The sequence below is a fragment of the Protopterus annectens genome, chromosome 12.part0 (genome assembly GCF_019279795.1).
Source record: "Protopterus annectens isolate FY-2018-M chromosome 12.part0, PAN1.0, whole genome shotgun sequence".
In the NCBI taxonomy this organism is placed as follows: domain Eukaryota; kingdom Metazoa; phylum Chordata; order Ceratodontiformes; family Protopteridae; genus Protopterus; species Protopterus annectens.
Genome location: NC_056746.1, coordinates 1,156,732,686 through 1,156,750,205, shown reverse-complemented (window position 1 = coordinate 1,156,750,205; position 17,520 = coordinate 1,156,732,686). Strand labels below are relative to the sequence as shown.

Genomic DNA, 17,520 nt, shown 5'->3' with positions numbered 1-17,520 from the left:
TCCCTTCTTCCATGACATCAGGTCGTCAGGGGTATAAAACATGCAGCTGACGCCATTTTCACCAGTCTTTCTTGCAGCGCGGTGCCTGAAGCAGAAGCAGTTCGCAAGTGCCAGTCGGCCAACTCCTGAAATTTTCGTTTTCGAGTTTCATAGCCGAAGTCTTCAACCTAAAGCTAAGTACCCCGTTGGGGAAACTTTTTCTTGCTCCTCACCGATGTCAGTAAAAGTTAATAATTGTATTACTTGTGGGAAGCAAATACCGCATAAGGATTTTCATTTGTACTGTATTCCTTGCCTAGGCCCTGACCACAACGTGCCTTGCTGTCGGTTTTGTGCTAAATTTAACCAGCACACTATTAAGCGTCGGTATATTTTTGCATCTAAATATTTTGGCTCAAGATTTAACTATCCAAAAATGTCGTCGGTTAGCAATCCGACTACCGGAATTCATAAAAAACGCATAGAAAAAGACAGAGACAGACCGTCAAGGTCTAAAACCGATGACGAAGCTTCTCCTAAGCCAGTCACCAGTTCGCCGGTACTCAGTGAGGCACTTTCGCAGCCCCTGATCCCCGCTACTTTTGATTCGCAAGCCTCTACTAAGGCCCATTCAGAGTCCGGTATGCCGCGAGACACTTCAAGTATTGAACCCGCGGATGTCTCTCCCTTAGATGGGTCCAGAGCCACTGAGCAGGCACCGACTTCTGAGGGTCTTTTCAGGCCTAAAGATTTGTATATTAAATCGACGCCATCCACAAAAACAAGACCAAAACCAACTTCTGTGTCTAAAAAAATGACGCATGGGCCACATGCTCAGGCCCCTATGCTTAAAATACAAATGATCAAAATGGCTGAGGATTTAATTACCTTGATCAGGGGTTCCCAACCCCCTCCTGATAAGAGGCCTAGGCAAGGCACTGATTATGAATCTTCAGATCAGGTTTCCATTTCTTCTGATTCCTCTTCTGATCAGGAATTATCTATTGCACCTTATGAGGACTCTGATGCAGAAGAATCCATCCCTTCTGCTTCTCCACCTGAGGATTTTTCTTTGGAGAAACTTTGCATACCTTAAGGGAACGTTTTCATTGGGAGAGTCAGGATTTTTCAGAATCCAAAAAGTGGCTTAGGGATTTCCTTTTTCTTCCTCAGCATAGGCCTTTGGCTACACTTCCAGTTCTAGACATTGTTGATGATGTTTTCTCAGAATCCAGCATGGCTCCTGATTCCCTGCCTCCGGCTCCTATTAAGCCAGACAGATATTACAGGGTTCCTGACTTCCACAAATTTATTTTTAAAAACCCTACTGCTGACCCTGAAACAGTTTCTCAGGGTCCCATGGGTGTTAAGGCTTCTACTGCAAAAAATCCTACCCCTTGAAAAAGATGGAAGACAAAGCTAAATCTATGCAAACTGTAAAATATTTCCTACAAGTGCAGCCACCCAGGTTCAGTAGGCACTGGCCTACTAAGAATTGGTCCTTTCCAGTACCCACCAGAGCCGCTCAGGTCAAACCCAGACACTCCAAAGGCTCCAGGTTTCAGTCACAAGGAACTTATAGAACAAAACAATGGGGGGGGTGCCTCCACCTCCAAATCTGGAAGTAGCAAGGCACCCCCTACGGTAAACAGTCTGAATGACTTTCCTCTGCCATTTCCAAGCACTTATCTTTTGGCAGCCCCTTTGGGGGGAAAACTTGCAATTCATGCACAAAATTGGCATCTAATTACCCAGGACAAGTGGGTTTTAAATATAGTATCCCAGGGATACAGACTTCATTTCCACACGTTGCCAATTCCAAACGGATGGCCAGATCTGCCTCCAAATCAGTGGGCAGAGGCCCAGAAACAAGTTATGTCCCTCATGGATATGGGGGCTGTTCAACCAGTACCCGAAAAGGAAAAAGGACAAGGTTTTTATTCAAGACTTTTCCTGTGTACTCAGAAAAGACAAATCATGGCATCCAGTTCTGGACTTATCAATTCTAAATACTTTCCTGGACATTCCAAAATTCAAGATGCTGACTCTCCAACAGTTACTGCCTATGCTAGGCAAGGATGCCTGGTTAGTAACTCTAGACTTAAACGAGGCTTACCTGTATATCCCAATCAGGGAATCTTGCAGAAGATACCTCCACTTCAAAGCAGGCTATTTGCATTACCAGTTCTCTGCACTGCCCTTTGGCTTATCTACTGCGCCCAGGGTCTTCACAAAGTGCCTGGCACCAGTAATTGCATTTTGCAGACAAAGAAACATTCAAATTTATCCTTACCTGGACGATTGTCTAATTCAGGCAGAAAACAAGGACACTCTTCTACAGCATCTGGCGTTTGTAAAAAGGCTTCTAACTTGCCTAGGGTATACCATAAACGAAAAGAAATCACAACTGATACCCTGTCAAAAAATTACATTCCTGGTTGTAAGCTTGAATACAACTGCCCAGATGGCTTACCTCACCCCAGACAAACAAATCCAATTGATGACTTATGTCAAAAAAGTGACCACAAAACCCCAGTTATCTGCAAGACAAATTCTGCAGGCCTTGGGGTTCATGGCTTCCTGCATTCTTCTAATTCCATATGCAAGACTGCATATGAGGAAACTTCAGTGGTACCTAAAAAACTTATGGAGTCAACATTGTCATAGCCTGGAAACAATGATTCCCATCATTCCTTGCCTGCAGCAAGAGTTCCTATGGTAGGCAGAGGCCTGTCACCAGAACAAGGGACTGTCATTCATTCCACCCCCTGCCACCCAAACCCTGACTACAGACGTATCAGACTATGCTTGGGGGGGCACATCTGGCAGGGAGACGCATTCAGGGCGAATGGAGCCCAAATCAAATGCACCTGCATATCAACCAGAAAGAGATGCTAGCTGTATAGAATGCTCTGACAGCTTTCAAGGATTTTCTTCATCCAGGAATACTGATATGGATGGACAATACCACAGTCATGTGGTACATAAACAAGCAGAGGGGTACACATTCCTACCCCCTTTGCAGACTAACCATGGCCCTGTGGAACACAGCCTTTTCTTACCAAATACATCTACAGGCTCAATTCCTGCCAGGAAATAAAAATACTCTGGCAGACGAACTAAGCAGAAATCTTACAGACCCACACGAATGGAAAATGGATCCGCAAATCTTCATCATGTTGACACGCAAATGGGGAGCCCAGACATAGATCTTTTTGCCTCAGCCAAATCCACATCTCTGCTATTTCAGCTCATTACAACACAGAGCCTCCCCTCTTTTCTCATTCCCTGCTAAAGCAGTATCTCATATGGGCCAAAAATTTAACACCTCCCAGGAGAGCACCAACTCCTGCATGGGACCTCAATTTTGTGTTGGAAAAGCTCACCCTGCCTCCTTTTGAGCCAGCTGCTACTGCGGACATAAAATTTCTCTCTTGGAAGACAGCTTTTCTTTTAGCAGTCACTTCAGCTAGAAGGCTCTCAGAACTACAGGCTCTCATGGCAGTAGAGCCTTTTATTATTTTCTACCCGGACAGGGTGTCGCTCAGGACCAATCCATCCTTTATACCTAAAGTGGTATCCATTGTGACTCTTAATCAGACCATTCATCTGCCAACTTTCTTCCCAAATCCACAGAACAAGGGGCAGCGGATTCTACATTCATTGGCTGTACACAGACAACTAAGATTCTACTTGAACAGGACAAAATCTCTTAAGAAAATCTGAGCAACTACTGGTGGCATTTGCTGCAGGGGCAGAGGGAAAGGCTATCTCAAAGCAGACAATTTGAAAATGGATAAGCCATTGTATTTGTTTCTGCTACATGCATCATGGTAAACCTGTCCCCAAGGGGATCAGATCCCATGCCACCAGGACTGCATCTACTTCTGCAGCCTTTCTCAGAAGGCTACCTACCAGAGACATTCTAGAAGCTGCTACCTGGAGCTCAGTTCATATGTTCACCAAGCATTACCATTTACCTCTCTTCTCTAAATCCAGAGCAGGCTTTGCCACTGCTGTCCTGCAGGGCCTTATAGCTGCTCCTAGTGCTGTATAATTTCATCCTCCCAACCATAGTTTTGGGATTCTACCCAAATGTAATGACTGCGACAGTGAAATATGATGAGCATAATACAGTTGTATACACTTACCATAAATGTAGATGTTCGAGTGTATGCACTGTTGCAGTCCTGGTTACCCACCCGCCAGCCCCCTGCTTTTCCATTTTTATACCTCTTTTTTTCTGTTACTGTGCTCAAAAGCTTTTTTGTTGTATTTGCTTTTATTTGGAGGTATATTTTTTGTGTTCTAAATTACGTGTATGTGTATGTGTATATATATATATATATATATATATATATATATATATATATATATATATATATATATATAAAATTTATTTATTTATTTGCTCCCCATTTGAGGGGCACCTGACATCTCTGGCAAGGAAAACTGATGAAAATGGTGTCGGCTGCATGTTTTATACCCCTGACGACCTGACGTCATGGAAGAAGGGACAGCAACCGAAGCAGGACCCAAGACTTTGCTATTCAGGCCGACTGAGGGCAACCTGCCAGCAGATTACCCAAATGTAATGACTGCAACAGTGAATACACTCGAACATCTACATTTATTTTAAGTGTACACAACTGTACTTTCTTCAGGCCCTAGCATCCATGACAGCTTCAATTCCAATAGTGCCCCTAGCGAAGCTACACATGCGAATCCTGCAATGGCTTCTTCTTTGTCAGTGGTTCCCGAACTGTCACCCCCTCAGTTACCAGATTCACATAACCAACACCTGCAAGCAGGACCTTCTTTGGTGGATGAGGCCAAAAGCAGAACTTTGGAGTTGCCCATTTCAATCACCTCGGCCCAGGGCCATTGTGATCACGGATGCATCCCTGATCAGGTGTTGGGGCCATTTCCAGGGAAGGACAGTCCATGGCGCATGGTCCACCTCAGAGGCCCTCCTGCATATCAACGTTCTAGAACTGAGAGTGGTGCTGTTAGCGTTGCAGGCTTTTTCATCCAGTTCTCCCTTCTGGAACAATTGCAATTTACTCAGACATGTCAGTGGTCTGATATATTAACAAGCAAGGAGGAATCAAGTCCTACCCCCTGTGTTGAGAGGCCATGAGAATTTGGCAGTGGGCGATAGCTTCCAACCGCTTTCTGATAGCAACGCATATCCCGGGGAGTTTCAACATAATTGCGGACAAACTGAGCAGATGCATCCTCCTGCCTTACGAGTGGTCCCTCAACCCCGAGGTGGCGTTGAAAATCTTCAGTTACTGGAGCTAGCCTTGCTGCGATCTTTTCGCTTCCCCGTCGAACAAGAAGTGCAGCAGCTATTTCGCCCTGTTTCCCCTGGAGGAAGAATCCCCAAGGGATGCTCTGATCCATGATTGGCCCACAGGAGTCCTTTACGCTTTTCCTCCCATTCCCCTGATTCCACAATTCCTAAAGAAAGCTCTTCTTTTGAGATGCAAGGTGATCCTCATAGCCCTGTTCTGGCCTCGACAAATTTGGTTCCCCTTCCTTCGGCCTCACCTAGTATACCCGTCGTAGATTCTGGACCCTCTTCCTGATTACTGACCCCCAAGGGTTGAGCCACCCGAATCTGTCCAGTCTCAAGCTAACGGCTTGGTTTCTCCACTTCCGTTAGTTGCCAGGAAAGCTAATCTCACCTTACCTGTTCAAGTCATCATTCTGGCTTCTCAAAAACCATCCACCAGAAGACTATATCAGGATAAATGGAAAAGGTTCTCTGTCTGGTCTAAGGATAACATGCTAGACCCATATTCTGCTCCAGTAACTGCGGTGCTGCAATACTTGCTAAGTTTTTGGGTATTGGAGCATCTGCCTCTACGGTACGAGTACACCTGCCAGTGATTTCTAATTTCCACAATGGTATAGATTGCACCCCTCTCATCTCCTTATGTCTATGTAAAGCTTTTCTCAGGGGAATCTTTCGTGTCAGGCCTCCTGTCAGACAGCCTGTGGAACCACGGAGCCTCACTTTAGTCCTTCAGTCTTTGACTCAAAACCCCTTTGAACCCGCAGCAAAGTTTGACCTAAAGTTCTTGTCCTGGAAATCTTTGTTCTTAGCAGCCATCACATCAGCCAGATGGGTCTCAGAGCTGCAGGCATTGTGTATCAAGAGGCCCTATGTGGTTTTCCATAAAGACAGAGTATCACTCCGGACGAACCCATCCTACCTTCCCAAAATTTTGTCTGATTTTTCCATTAACCAGACCATTGACCTTCCAGTGTTCTTTCTGAATTTTTCCAATAAAGGAGAGTACTGCCTACATTCCTTGGATGTACATTGGCAACTGAGATTCTACCTAGACAGGACCAGGCCTATTTGTAAGTCTGAACAGCTTTTCATCTCCTTTTCTGGGCCTAGAATGGGGAATTCGTTTTTTAAGGTTACATTATCAAAATGGCTAAGGGACTGCATACGTTTTATCTATTCCCTCACAAAAGAATCTATGCCAAAGTTTAATGCTCACTCCACTAGATCTATTGCAACATCTGTAGCTTTCCATTCCAGGGCTTAAATGGATGACATTTGCGCAGTAGCCACTTAGGCTAAACCTCATACCTTTATCAATCATTACAAATTGGACTTGGTCTCCAGAGGGAGAGCTGCCTTCGGCTCAGTGGTACTCAGGAATGTTCTTCCATAAGGGCCGCCCAAGGTAGCTTGGGATTCTGTCCCATCAGTGATGAATGGAAAGAAGATTAACAACATCAAATAAAGAAGTTATGTCTTACCATAATGTTCCATCTGTGTTGTTCATCTTCTTTCATTCATCACATCCTATCCTCCTTCCCCCACCAAAGGCTCCTGGGGATGCTTTGGGTCCAAGTGGTGTCCTAAGGTATTTGTGCATAAGTGGCCTCTGCTTTACTTCTCTATCTCTAGCAAACTCGATCTGAGGTAACAGGGAGAAGGGAATTCTGGGTAGAAGCTTAACTCGAGGGTTTTTTGGGGGCTGGTACGAGCTTGGTAAAAGGCTGACTCTGTTCCGAACCCATCAGTGATGAATGAAAGAAGGTGAATAACATAGGTGGAACGTTATGGTTCTTTTTGTCCAGGTTTGGCTAAGATATGCATCGCTACATATGGGGTACTGCTGATGCTGTTCTTTCCCTTCGTAAACTACCTGCTGTTAGCTTTTGTCTTCAGCCTGTAGGGTGGATTTGTAGAATAACATTTCCTGAAGGTCTGATGCATCAATTTTAATTTATTTTCCACAACATGATAATTTGCTGTAATGCTGTCAGAGATTTGTCCCTTTAATCTTCAGTCTTGAAGAAAGCAGAATGATCATCTTACACTGTATGCCAAGTAGCTACAGAGAGGCATTGAGCAGCTGTGGAGAACCCTTTTTATAGATGATCTCCCTACATTGTCACTGCCTGCTGGTTGCAAACACCAGTTAGATGGGTTTACTTACTGAGTGTTTTTGAATGGTGTTCAATTACATAATTACAGCCTGTACTTTTGGTTTATTACTTAAAACATGACCTAGTAGACCCACTTGAAACCCTTTTAACCATAGCCTCCAGACTGGCTGTGTTCTAGCAGAATGGAGGACACAACAGTCACCCCTCTGCACAAACAGAGACCATCATCCAACCCTGGAAATTATAGACTAATAAGCCGGACTAGCCTCATTTGCAAGGCCATGGAAAGAATCCTTATAGACCTTATCAACAAAGACATAGGTAATCTTCAGACTCTGGACCCAACCTGTTTCAGATTCGTTAAGGGTAGATCATGTCTCTTAAACGTGGTTGACTTCTTTGAGAAGGTCACCAAGGCTATGATGAGGGAAAGACTATGCACACTGCCTACCTTGACCTGGCCAAGGCATTTGACACAATTCCCCATGCTGGTATTGTAGACAAACTCACTCAGTTGGGAATTAACCCCTACATCACCAGGTGGGTAGCTAAATGGCTCACAGATAGGACACATTTTATCAAGATGAGCAAATCCACATCTAGCAAAATGTCAGTCACCAGTGGCATACCACAGGGTTCTGTGCTGGCCCGTTATTGTTTGGAATTTATTTCTCAGAAGTCCAGGCAAACTTGGATGGCCTGTGGCTGACCAAGTTTGCTGATGACTGCAAACTGGGAGCAATCACTGAGTTTTCCAGCAATACCAATGTACTGCAGAAAGGATTAGTGCTAACACTAGTGATTTGTGCCAGAGCCAGGGACTGAAGCTAAATGCTAAAAAATGCATAAAATTCCCTTTGGGAAAACTAACGCCCCTGCAAATTACAATGTAGACAGCACCCCCTATGAAGACCTAGGTACTCAGGTTGGTTGCAATCTGAACTTTGACCACCACGTACATGCAGTGGTGAGGAAGTCCTTCTGTGTGGCACATCTCGTAAGTAACGGCATGGCATCTAGATCTAACGATGTCATAATTCCATTGTACTTGGCCCTCATCAGATCAATTATTGAGTACAATGCACTGTTTTGCATGTACCTCACTAGACACCTGTGACAGCTGGAGAGACGTCAGAGGTTTCTCACCAAGAAAATACAGAGTACACAAAATATTTCCTATTTCCTATATGGAAAGATTGAAAGCCCTATCACTGTATTCTGTTGTTTACAGGCTACTAAGGGGTGATCTATGTCTGGCCTACAGGGCTGTCTCCAACCTGGCCCTGCTGGAAGTGTTACACATTCGCAAATCAAACCGCACAAGGGTCACTCACTTCAAGGATCTTGGGTATGAACAAGTCATGCTGGAGTGACAGATTCATCTTCCATAAAATGCCCCTTCTCTGGAACAAGCTTGCCATTCACGTGAAACAAAGCCCCTCCCTGACCCTCTTCAGGCAGAACCTAGGTCAATGGATGGGTAATTGCAGAGTCACTCCTGGGGGGGCGCCTATATCCCTCATGGACAGAGGCAGTCAGTATTAGACTCATACCCTGTGAACTTTGCTCACCTAAGTATTGGTAATTGGGGTAATGCGGGATAAATATGCCTAGGTTTGTAAAAGCTGTTGAGCCTTTAGCCTAGTAACCCCCTATGAATATTCAAGTGAAACATAATGCAAGAAAAGCATTTGTAAGTTAATTGATTTCAGTTTCATGTTCTTAACATTTTTGGTGTTTTAACATTATACTTTACCTGTCTTTTCACATTTAATATTTAAATTCTTGGTGCATTGAGTGTTGTTTAAAGGTTCACTTGGTGTTGAAACACATGACTTGGGAATTGTTGCCACAGGTAAGCCAAGCTTAACCAGCAGTATAATTCACGACTTCAGCAAAGTTATATTTTAAATTATGGAAAAAAAATGCTATTGCTTAACTTTGTTTATTGTTCCTTTTAATAGAGTTTGAAAGACATAAACACCATGATAAAACAAAGAGAGCAGACAAGTCGAAAGAGGGCATTTACTATTGACAGTGACACAGAATCACCTGCTAAGCGACATTGCCAGGAAAATGATGTTGTATTGCTCAAGCGTCTGCAGGATGTTATTAGTGAGAGAGCCAGCCGTTAACGTTACTGTTGTTTTGGTGGTTTCTGTCTCATACATTCTTCATATTTTCCCCACAGTCACTATGTGTTCTTGTCTCAGTAGGACACAGTTTTTCATTTGTACTTAGAGTGGAGCATGTTCAGTTTACAACTGTATAAAAACATAATACGGTTTTAGTGACCTGTGCCATGATTTATTTTAATCCATTGCTTAAAAAGTAAAAAAGTATTCTGTTTTATTCTGTTTAAATACAGCAGCATTAACAGTAAAGGTTTACTTACAAGAGTAATTCAGATAGGTAACCATTGTTTTGTTAGTGTTTTGATCGAAGTAGACTGTTCTTTAAATGTGTTGTTATTTCAAGCAAGAGTACCCCTTGTGAAAAGCAGGCAAGGGTGCAGGTTATTAATATTCATCCAAAAGGTAGATAGAACTGTCAGTGGTAAAGAGGTAAATGCACTCAGATGAATGTGCTAAAGTTCCCAAAGCCAACTGTACTTTTCTTGTAAAATGTCTTCTGTTCTGCTGTGCTTTAAAACTTACTGATTTGCTGAGCTTAGGACTGCATATCATTCAAACTTGCAGTACTCTTTTGTAGTGCGTGGGGAGCAATTGATCTGATGGAGAGATGTGATACATAACACTGTGAGCTGTCTTGTCAGTGGAGTGGGTCAGAATCTGTAGATTTGGGAATAGCGTGTGCAGTAACATCCTGCTAATCTCCAGGTAGGCTGACATGAGGCTTCATACAGGCAGTGGCTTCCCCTGAAAGCCTGCCTGGAGTGCAGTTGATCTGATGGGAATATATAGGACACAACACAAGGATCCATCTTGTAGGTAGAGTAGGTCAGAATCCCTAGATTGTGGAGTAGCATGTGCAGTGACATTGTGACATCCTGCTAATCCCCCAGGCAGGCCAATGAGAGGTTCCGCACAGGCAGTGGCTTCCCTTTAAAACTTGACCCCAAGATGGGAGAGCTGAGTTAGCCAGTGGCCACCATCCACTTCATCCTATCCATTCCACAGCCCTACCAGATGTCCCAGCACATTTGGGATGCTGGCAGCAGAGACAAATAACCTGGCTGTGTTCCATTTGTCTAGTTTGCCACTCAGGTGAATTTTGGAAGTTCTGCTTGTTGTTTTTTGTTGGTATCCTGTAGCATTTTATTTATGCAGATGCCATTTTTTTCTGTAATAAGAGTTTCTTAAAACAGTTTATTGTGCTATTAAAGTGTTACTAGTTTCAGATTACATGTTCATATAGTTTCTGTTCTTGTTGTTAATGGTGTGGCACTATTCCCAGTACTGCCCATATTCTTTACAAGCTTTTTTGTGGCATTCCATTGGTTAATGCCAATCCTAGTACTGCTGTTTGATTTCTTTCGATAATGCTACTTCACTAAAAAGGCAAAAATGATCTGGCCTCTTCTTGGTCCTTCACTGCTGCCTCAGTCAGAGGAGGTGCTTTGATGTAATGCATGCATTCAGCAAACAGTCTGAATTTTTTGAATAGGTACATCTCTTTTGAAAGTAATTTCTAAACTCATAAGTTTCTAGATTTTTTTTTCTCTGTTACCATTGCCATTTTGTAATATGACTTTCACTGATAAGTAGTATATGTATATGTGTTAAACCTGACTACCACATTTTGAATTTAACATGGCTTGAAGGTGAACTTTTTCATCATGCTGTCACATAAAAATAATTTAAAGTAATTTTTGTTGGAGTAACAGATGGTTTTATACATGGCTCCATCTCCCATTCTGTGTCTGTCACCAGGCGTACATTTCAGCAAAAAAAAAAAAAAATCTTTCTCAGAAAGAGAAGTGTGAGTCCCTGTTGGCAGCAGTAGTGACTGTTGAAAGCAGGAAATTTCACATGTTTAGTGAGTTGAAGATAATTGGTAATCACCTCTGATTTTCTCGTGATCTGTTGCGAAGTACATATCTTGGCTTCACAATAAGCATTTTTTATCTACAGTCATTCTTGGGTCCGAAGCAGAATTACTTCTTTCTTAAATATTTGAGAATACTCTTTTCAACAACCACAGTGCACCCAGAATTGCCTCTTTCTGTTGTTCATTTGCATTTACCTTAAGAATGCTTGGAATTTTTTTTTATCAACTGTTTGTACTACTTTCTGGGCATCTTTGTTTGATGTTGCTGTAGTTCATCAATCATAGCTGGTTGTGTTGCTGCATGATATTGGATGATTCCACCTAATAACTACTACTTCATTTAAATAAGTCTTTGTTCTTGTTTCAAATGGTTTTCAGCTAGTTGTGTATTGCCAGGTTTGCACGGTCTCCAGTATAGTGCCACATCATTGCACTTTCCAGTAAACATACTCTCAACCATAAGTATATCACGGTCCTCAACAAGATGTGTAACTATCTGCAGTACCTACATTTGTCTACGTCTTACATTTTTTGTATATTTTATAAAAACAACACATATACCACCCATTCTGTTAAGTTCTCATTGTTAGCCTTTCATGCTTTAGTTTAGTTTCACCTTTCCTTAATCTTTTCACATGTCAGAGCTTAATCGACATGTAGTTGTCTCAGTAGTACTCTGTACTTGCCACTATAATTGTAGGCTTTTGTTTTTTATTTTATTTTTTTTCTGGTCATGATCTTCATATTCGTTCTTTCTTTTGCTTTTTAACAGTTTGTTACAGTGCTTTTTTAACCACTTGATTGATTTCAACACCTACTCCACTCTGAAATGCTACTGCTAATCTGAGTGATGGTACCATCTTAAATGTGTGTTTCTTATGGTGTGCAACTTTCACTGTGCTTGGTTTTGATGATGTCAACAAGTATGTATGCAGTCCCATAGTTGCAGATCTACATATACAGTCACTTTGAAAGAGTCCCATGTCGTCTTCAGATCGAGAAATATATAATCTTGACACACACTTGTTTTTGTTTGATCATTAGAAGGGCATGATGCAGTTTTATTGTTTTCTTATCCAGCTGATTGAATATGTTTTGGTCTGCTGCCACTGATCTTAGACACTCCATTTTCTTGGTTACAGTCAGAGTGTCCCTCAGGGCTCGGTCCTAGGTCCTTACTCATTTAGATTGTATCTTTCAGACCTAACTTTTTCATCTGAGGTGTTCTACAGTCTATATGCAGATGACCTGAAATTAGGTAAACTGATAACGTGTTAACAGATAGGGCATGTCTGCAAAATAACTTGACTAAACTGACCATTTGGGCATAGGGGAATAATATGTTGATAAATACATCAAAACTAAGCATATGAAATTTGGGAGACATAAACTGAAAGGTGAATATTTAATACAACACACAGTGATTGAAACTGTAGACTCATTTAAGGACCTGGGTATATGGGTAGATTCAGCTATGAGTTTTTCTAATCGTATCAACCAATTAGTTAATGATAGTTGTAGAACTATAGGTTGTATAAAAAGATTTATAAAGTGTAGGAAATTAAAAATAATGAAGTCATTGTTTGTTAGTTACATTAAACCTAAACTTGAGTATGGAATAACAATATGGAAACCCTATAAGAAGACAAGAAGCACAAGTAAACTGGAAAGAGTACAGCGGAAATATGCCAAGGGCATTCATGGATATGAAAATCTAAGTTATTATGAAAGACTAAGATATCTGAACTTGTACAGTGTCTCTTACAGATATCTAAGAGGAGATCTTATTCAGGTATATAGGGCATTTAGGGACAACTACCTCTGGGAATGTTTGGGGTTATCAAAAAGTACTAGAGAATCATCAGACAACCTGTGTAGAAGATTCTGTAGGAGTGAGAAGTGTACTAATTGGTTCTCTGACAGAGTGGCTGATGCATGGAACAGACTACCAAATTACATTAAAGTAAGTACTAGTTTAGATATTTCTAAGAACAGCCTGGACACTTGTTATGGGAACAAGTGTTTTGGTATATTGGCAAGCTAGAAGGGCATTTATGCATGCTTGAAATATTTGTATGTATGTATGTGCCATCTCCCTCATATTTCTCATCTTCATTGATTCCCCACACAAAAGTCCTACCTCCCACTGACATGCTGAGTGATGTCACCTAGGAATTCAGTGGCAAAGGAAATGCTCCCACATTCATGGTGATGCTTTCCTTTATGCTAACCAACCTGCAGCAGCACAGACTTTTTTATCATGCCCAAGTATCACTGTTTGGGCTCATACAGCAGCCATGTCACCAGCATCTCCCCACATTCTTCCTCATGGAAGAGGTGAGTAGGCAATGCCTTATCATTCCTTTTCCTTTCAGACAGTTTTGCAGATGCTTGAGATGACAGCTGAACCCTGGTCATCTGTGCCATAGAATAGACTTTATTCCTCTATGCCAATAGAGCTGGCAGCTGATCCAACAGGTCTTGAGGTCAGTTGATTCTATCAACACTAAGTCGGAATGGAGAGAGCAAGTTGATTTGTAGCATTAACTTTATTCCTACATCTCAAGACAGTTTTTAGCATTAGTTTCAGTCTAATAGAATATTCATTACTAACCTATTATCTGATGTTGTCATTTTCATTCATTCCACAACTGTTAGGTTCGGATCCAATCCTCGGATCCAACTTGGCCGCTTTTTCCAGATCATAGAACACTTGAAACTCTCAAGCTGTTCCCTTTACCCATAATGCCGTAGTCACCTAACATACCTCTGATATCGTTTGCTGCCATAATGCTCAGATGTAGATCACAAGCTCTCAAGTATTGTTTTTCAAATTTGAGTTTATGTATTGTTATTCATCATTATTGTTATTATACTTTGTATACTTATTATAACTATTGTCTCTGTCTCCTTTCCATACTCTTACAGTATTTTCAATTACCATAGTTGGTATGCTATTCCTTTTATTGTACTTATCAGTACTGCCTAATTTACCATGGTTGGTAACTTCTCTAATTTTTCCCTTTTTCAAGTATTTAAAAAAAAATTCCTCAATCTTAAATTTCTATCTGCCTTCTAAAAATGTCAGATAACCCTTCAGGCTTTAAAAATGTGTGGCATATGGCCACAAAATACCAGACTCGGATGCACATTCCAAATGCGTCTGTTGTCTTGGACCAAGTCATTCAGATTCAGATTGTGACATTTGCAAGGGATTCAACTCACACACCCTAATTTACCAGAAAAACAAACTAATCCTTAGGGGCTTGTTACCTTCAAAACCTTCATCTACAGCTTCTGGGGCTCAGACCCCCAAGAGACTGGAGGAAAAAGGGAGATTTGATTACTAAGGAATATCATAAGAGATCTCCAGAATGCACATCTGTCTCAACTTCATCTACGTCCTTGGAGCCTCATCTGAAACTAGCAAAAAAGTCAGATACGACTTCTTTGGATCCAAGGTCAAGATCCAGCAAAGATCCAACAAATCACCCCCCAGATCCATTCTCCTCAATTATTGTCAGAGCCGATTACCTCTTGGCTCCCGTTGCCTTTTCTGGAGCAGTTTCCCTGTCACCATTCAAGACCCTCATTCATAGCTTCATCCCTTTGATCTTCCAGGAGTCTATCAGGGGCAGATGTGGACAGGATGATGAGGACGTTCCTCAGGACGCAAATACAAATGGGAGTCCTTTCTGCTCCAACCCCATCAGGTCCGGAGACCCGCATTAGTACTACCCCTCTGATCTTGGCTCTTTCTCTGAGCTCTGCTTTAGTCTCAGAGTTGTTTGATCTAAAAGCCTTGGAGTCGTCTGCCATGGATCCAAAGATATTAGCATCTTTGACTGATGGCATCTCTGAGATGTCCAGCCTCAAATACTTCAGAGCCAGATGACGTAGAGCTAAAGCACTGACCCTGGCTGTGGGGTGTTGGATTTGACTCAGCTCCAACTCCCTCCTCAGATGGTGTGCCTGTGGAACAGCAGGGGCTGACAAATCCGTAAGCTTGCCTTGTTGGATACATCAGTTTCTGCTTCTCCCAGGCACTCTGCTGTCGAGGTAGTAGAGAGAGCCTATTCTATGCCTATATTTATCTCCTTCATTCCATATCTTCTGTGTTGCAAATTCTTATTTTATTTTCTTTTGCATTTTTTATCCATTCAATATCTTTCTTGAGTTAATAACTTGTTATTAGAAATAGTAGAATCATGATTTTTTTGTGTGTTGTGCCTTTAACATATCCAGTTTTCTAAGAGATTTTACCAACCTATTTTATCTGTTCCTCTAGTAATGATGCTTCTTTTCCTAATTGTTTTATATTTGTCTAAAGTGGACACTTCAGTTGTGGTATTAATATTTGTTCCGTTCTCTTCTTTTATTTCTGTTCTTTCCTAGTAATACCTTACCCCTGGGATTCAGAAAGGGTTAATGCAGTAAGAAAGTCTTAACTTGAAAGGTTTACACATTTTGCTAAGCTTTTCGAATTCAGAGACCACTAATGGTGAGGTTTTCACCTTGTGGAGGCTACAGTGAAGAGATCATCTTCACAGGAAAAGCTGAATTCTAATGCAGCAGTCTGGGGAAGTGGCTAATATGAATTAGCCATATTTTCTACCCCAGAAATGTGCTTAACTCCTGATTTGACCCAGTAAAGTTTTTACTCCTGGAGGAAAAAGTGACTGCCATAAAAACACAGTGGTCACCCATTCAGTCCTGTGGAAGTACTTACTGTGCAGGTAAGTTCAGTGAAAAAATTAGTGTGTGTATCTATATATGTTTGTGGATGTGTGTGTGTGCACATCTGTAGGGGCATAAATGAAGCCGCACATGCATGTGTCTGTGTCTGCCTGGGTGGTCGCATGAACGGGGGATGATGGGAAGTCACGAGTCTGTTTTATTGTGCGTGTGTACATGTGTGTGTGTGTGTGTGTGTGTGTGTGTGTGTGTGTGTGTGTATTGGAGATTACATGCAGGTGAATAGGTGAGTGATTTGTCACTGTGCACATCTGTAGGGACATAAATGAGGCCGCACATGCATGTGTCTGTGCTGCCTGGGTGGTCGCGTGAACGGGGGATGATGGGAAGTCACGAGTTTGTTTTATTGTGCGTGTGTGTGTATGTGTGCGTGTGTACATGTGTGTGTGTGTGTGTGTGTGTGTGTGTGTGTGTGTATTGGAGATTGCATGCAGGTGAATGGGTGAGTGATTTGTCACTCTGAGCAAATGTGGCAGGCTTGTTTGTGGATCTGACTAGGTGTGTGGGAATGATTTTGTGAGTCTAGGAAGATGCCTTTGCTAACGTGATGCATTGGTTACTGTTTAGAACACTAGCATGGTTAGGTTTGACAGTTCATTGTTCACGTCAGAAGATATGGTAATGAGCCAGTAATGAGGTTTTTCTCATTGTGGCTATACTTGTCTCTTAATCATATTCTCTCGCCATCAAACTAATTGACTAACCCATGTTGGGCAATTAACACAGTCATTGGGGAGTTTAGTAAATCCTAGCCCTTTTAAGTGTAGCCTCACTGCACATTAATGTCTTTTCTTAATCTCTTTTATGTCTTGTTGATCTCTTTTTATGATTCCAATTATTGTATTTATTTGTTTTATTAGTCTTATAACAGCCTGTGTGTACATAGGTGTGTGTGTGTGTGTGTGTGTGTGTGTGTGTGTGTGTGTATATATATATATATATATATATATATATATATGTGTGTGTGTGTGTGTGTGTGTGTATGTATATATATATATATATATATATATATATATATATATATCTATGGGTCTACTTCACATGGTCGACAGTTCATTTGATCGACTTTCATTTGGTCAACAATTCATTTGATCGACAAGCAGTTTTATGTGGGGGGCTTTGCCCCCCACATCCCCCAATGTGGGGGGCTGTGCCTCCCACACACCCCCTAACTAAATATATCAACTCCAGGGTCGCACAACATTGGGGAGGGGGGCAAATCTGCCTGTCGACCATATGAATTGTCGACCAAATAAAAGTCGATCAAATGAACTGTCGACCATGTGAAGGGGACCCATATATGTATATGTATGTATATATATATATATATATATATATATATATATATATATATAT

The 17,520-nt window shown here is 41.7% G+C and overlaps 1 protein-coding gene across 1 annotated transcript in view; it reads left to right on the top strand.

Moving 5' to 3' along the window:
• The window catches only part of RBL1 (RB transcriptional corepressor like 1), a 2,331,004-nt gene extending 2,320,280 nt beyond the window's left edge, over positions 1-10,724 (top strand). Inside the window, exon 22 of the mRNA XM_044089002.1 lies at positions 9,363-10,724. Coding sequence (XP_043944937.1) covers positions 9,363-9,533 — 171 coding nt within the window. The 3' untranslated portion in view covers positions 9,534-10,724. The remainder of the gene's footprint in view (positions 1-9,362) is intronic.
• The last annotated feature ends 6,796 nt before the right edge of the window (positions 10,725-17,520 follow it).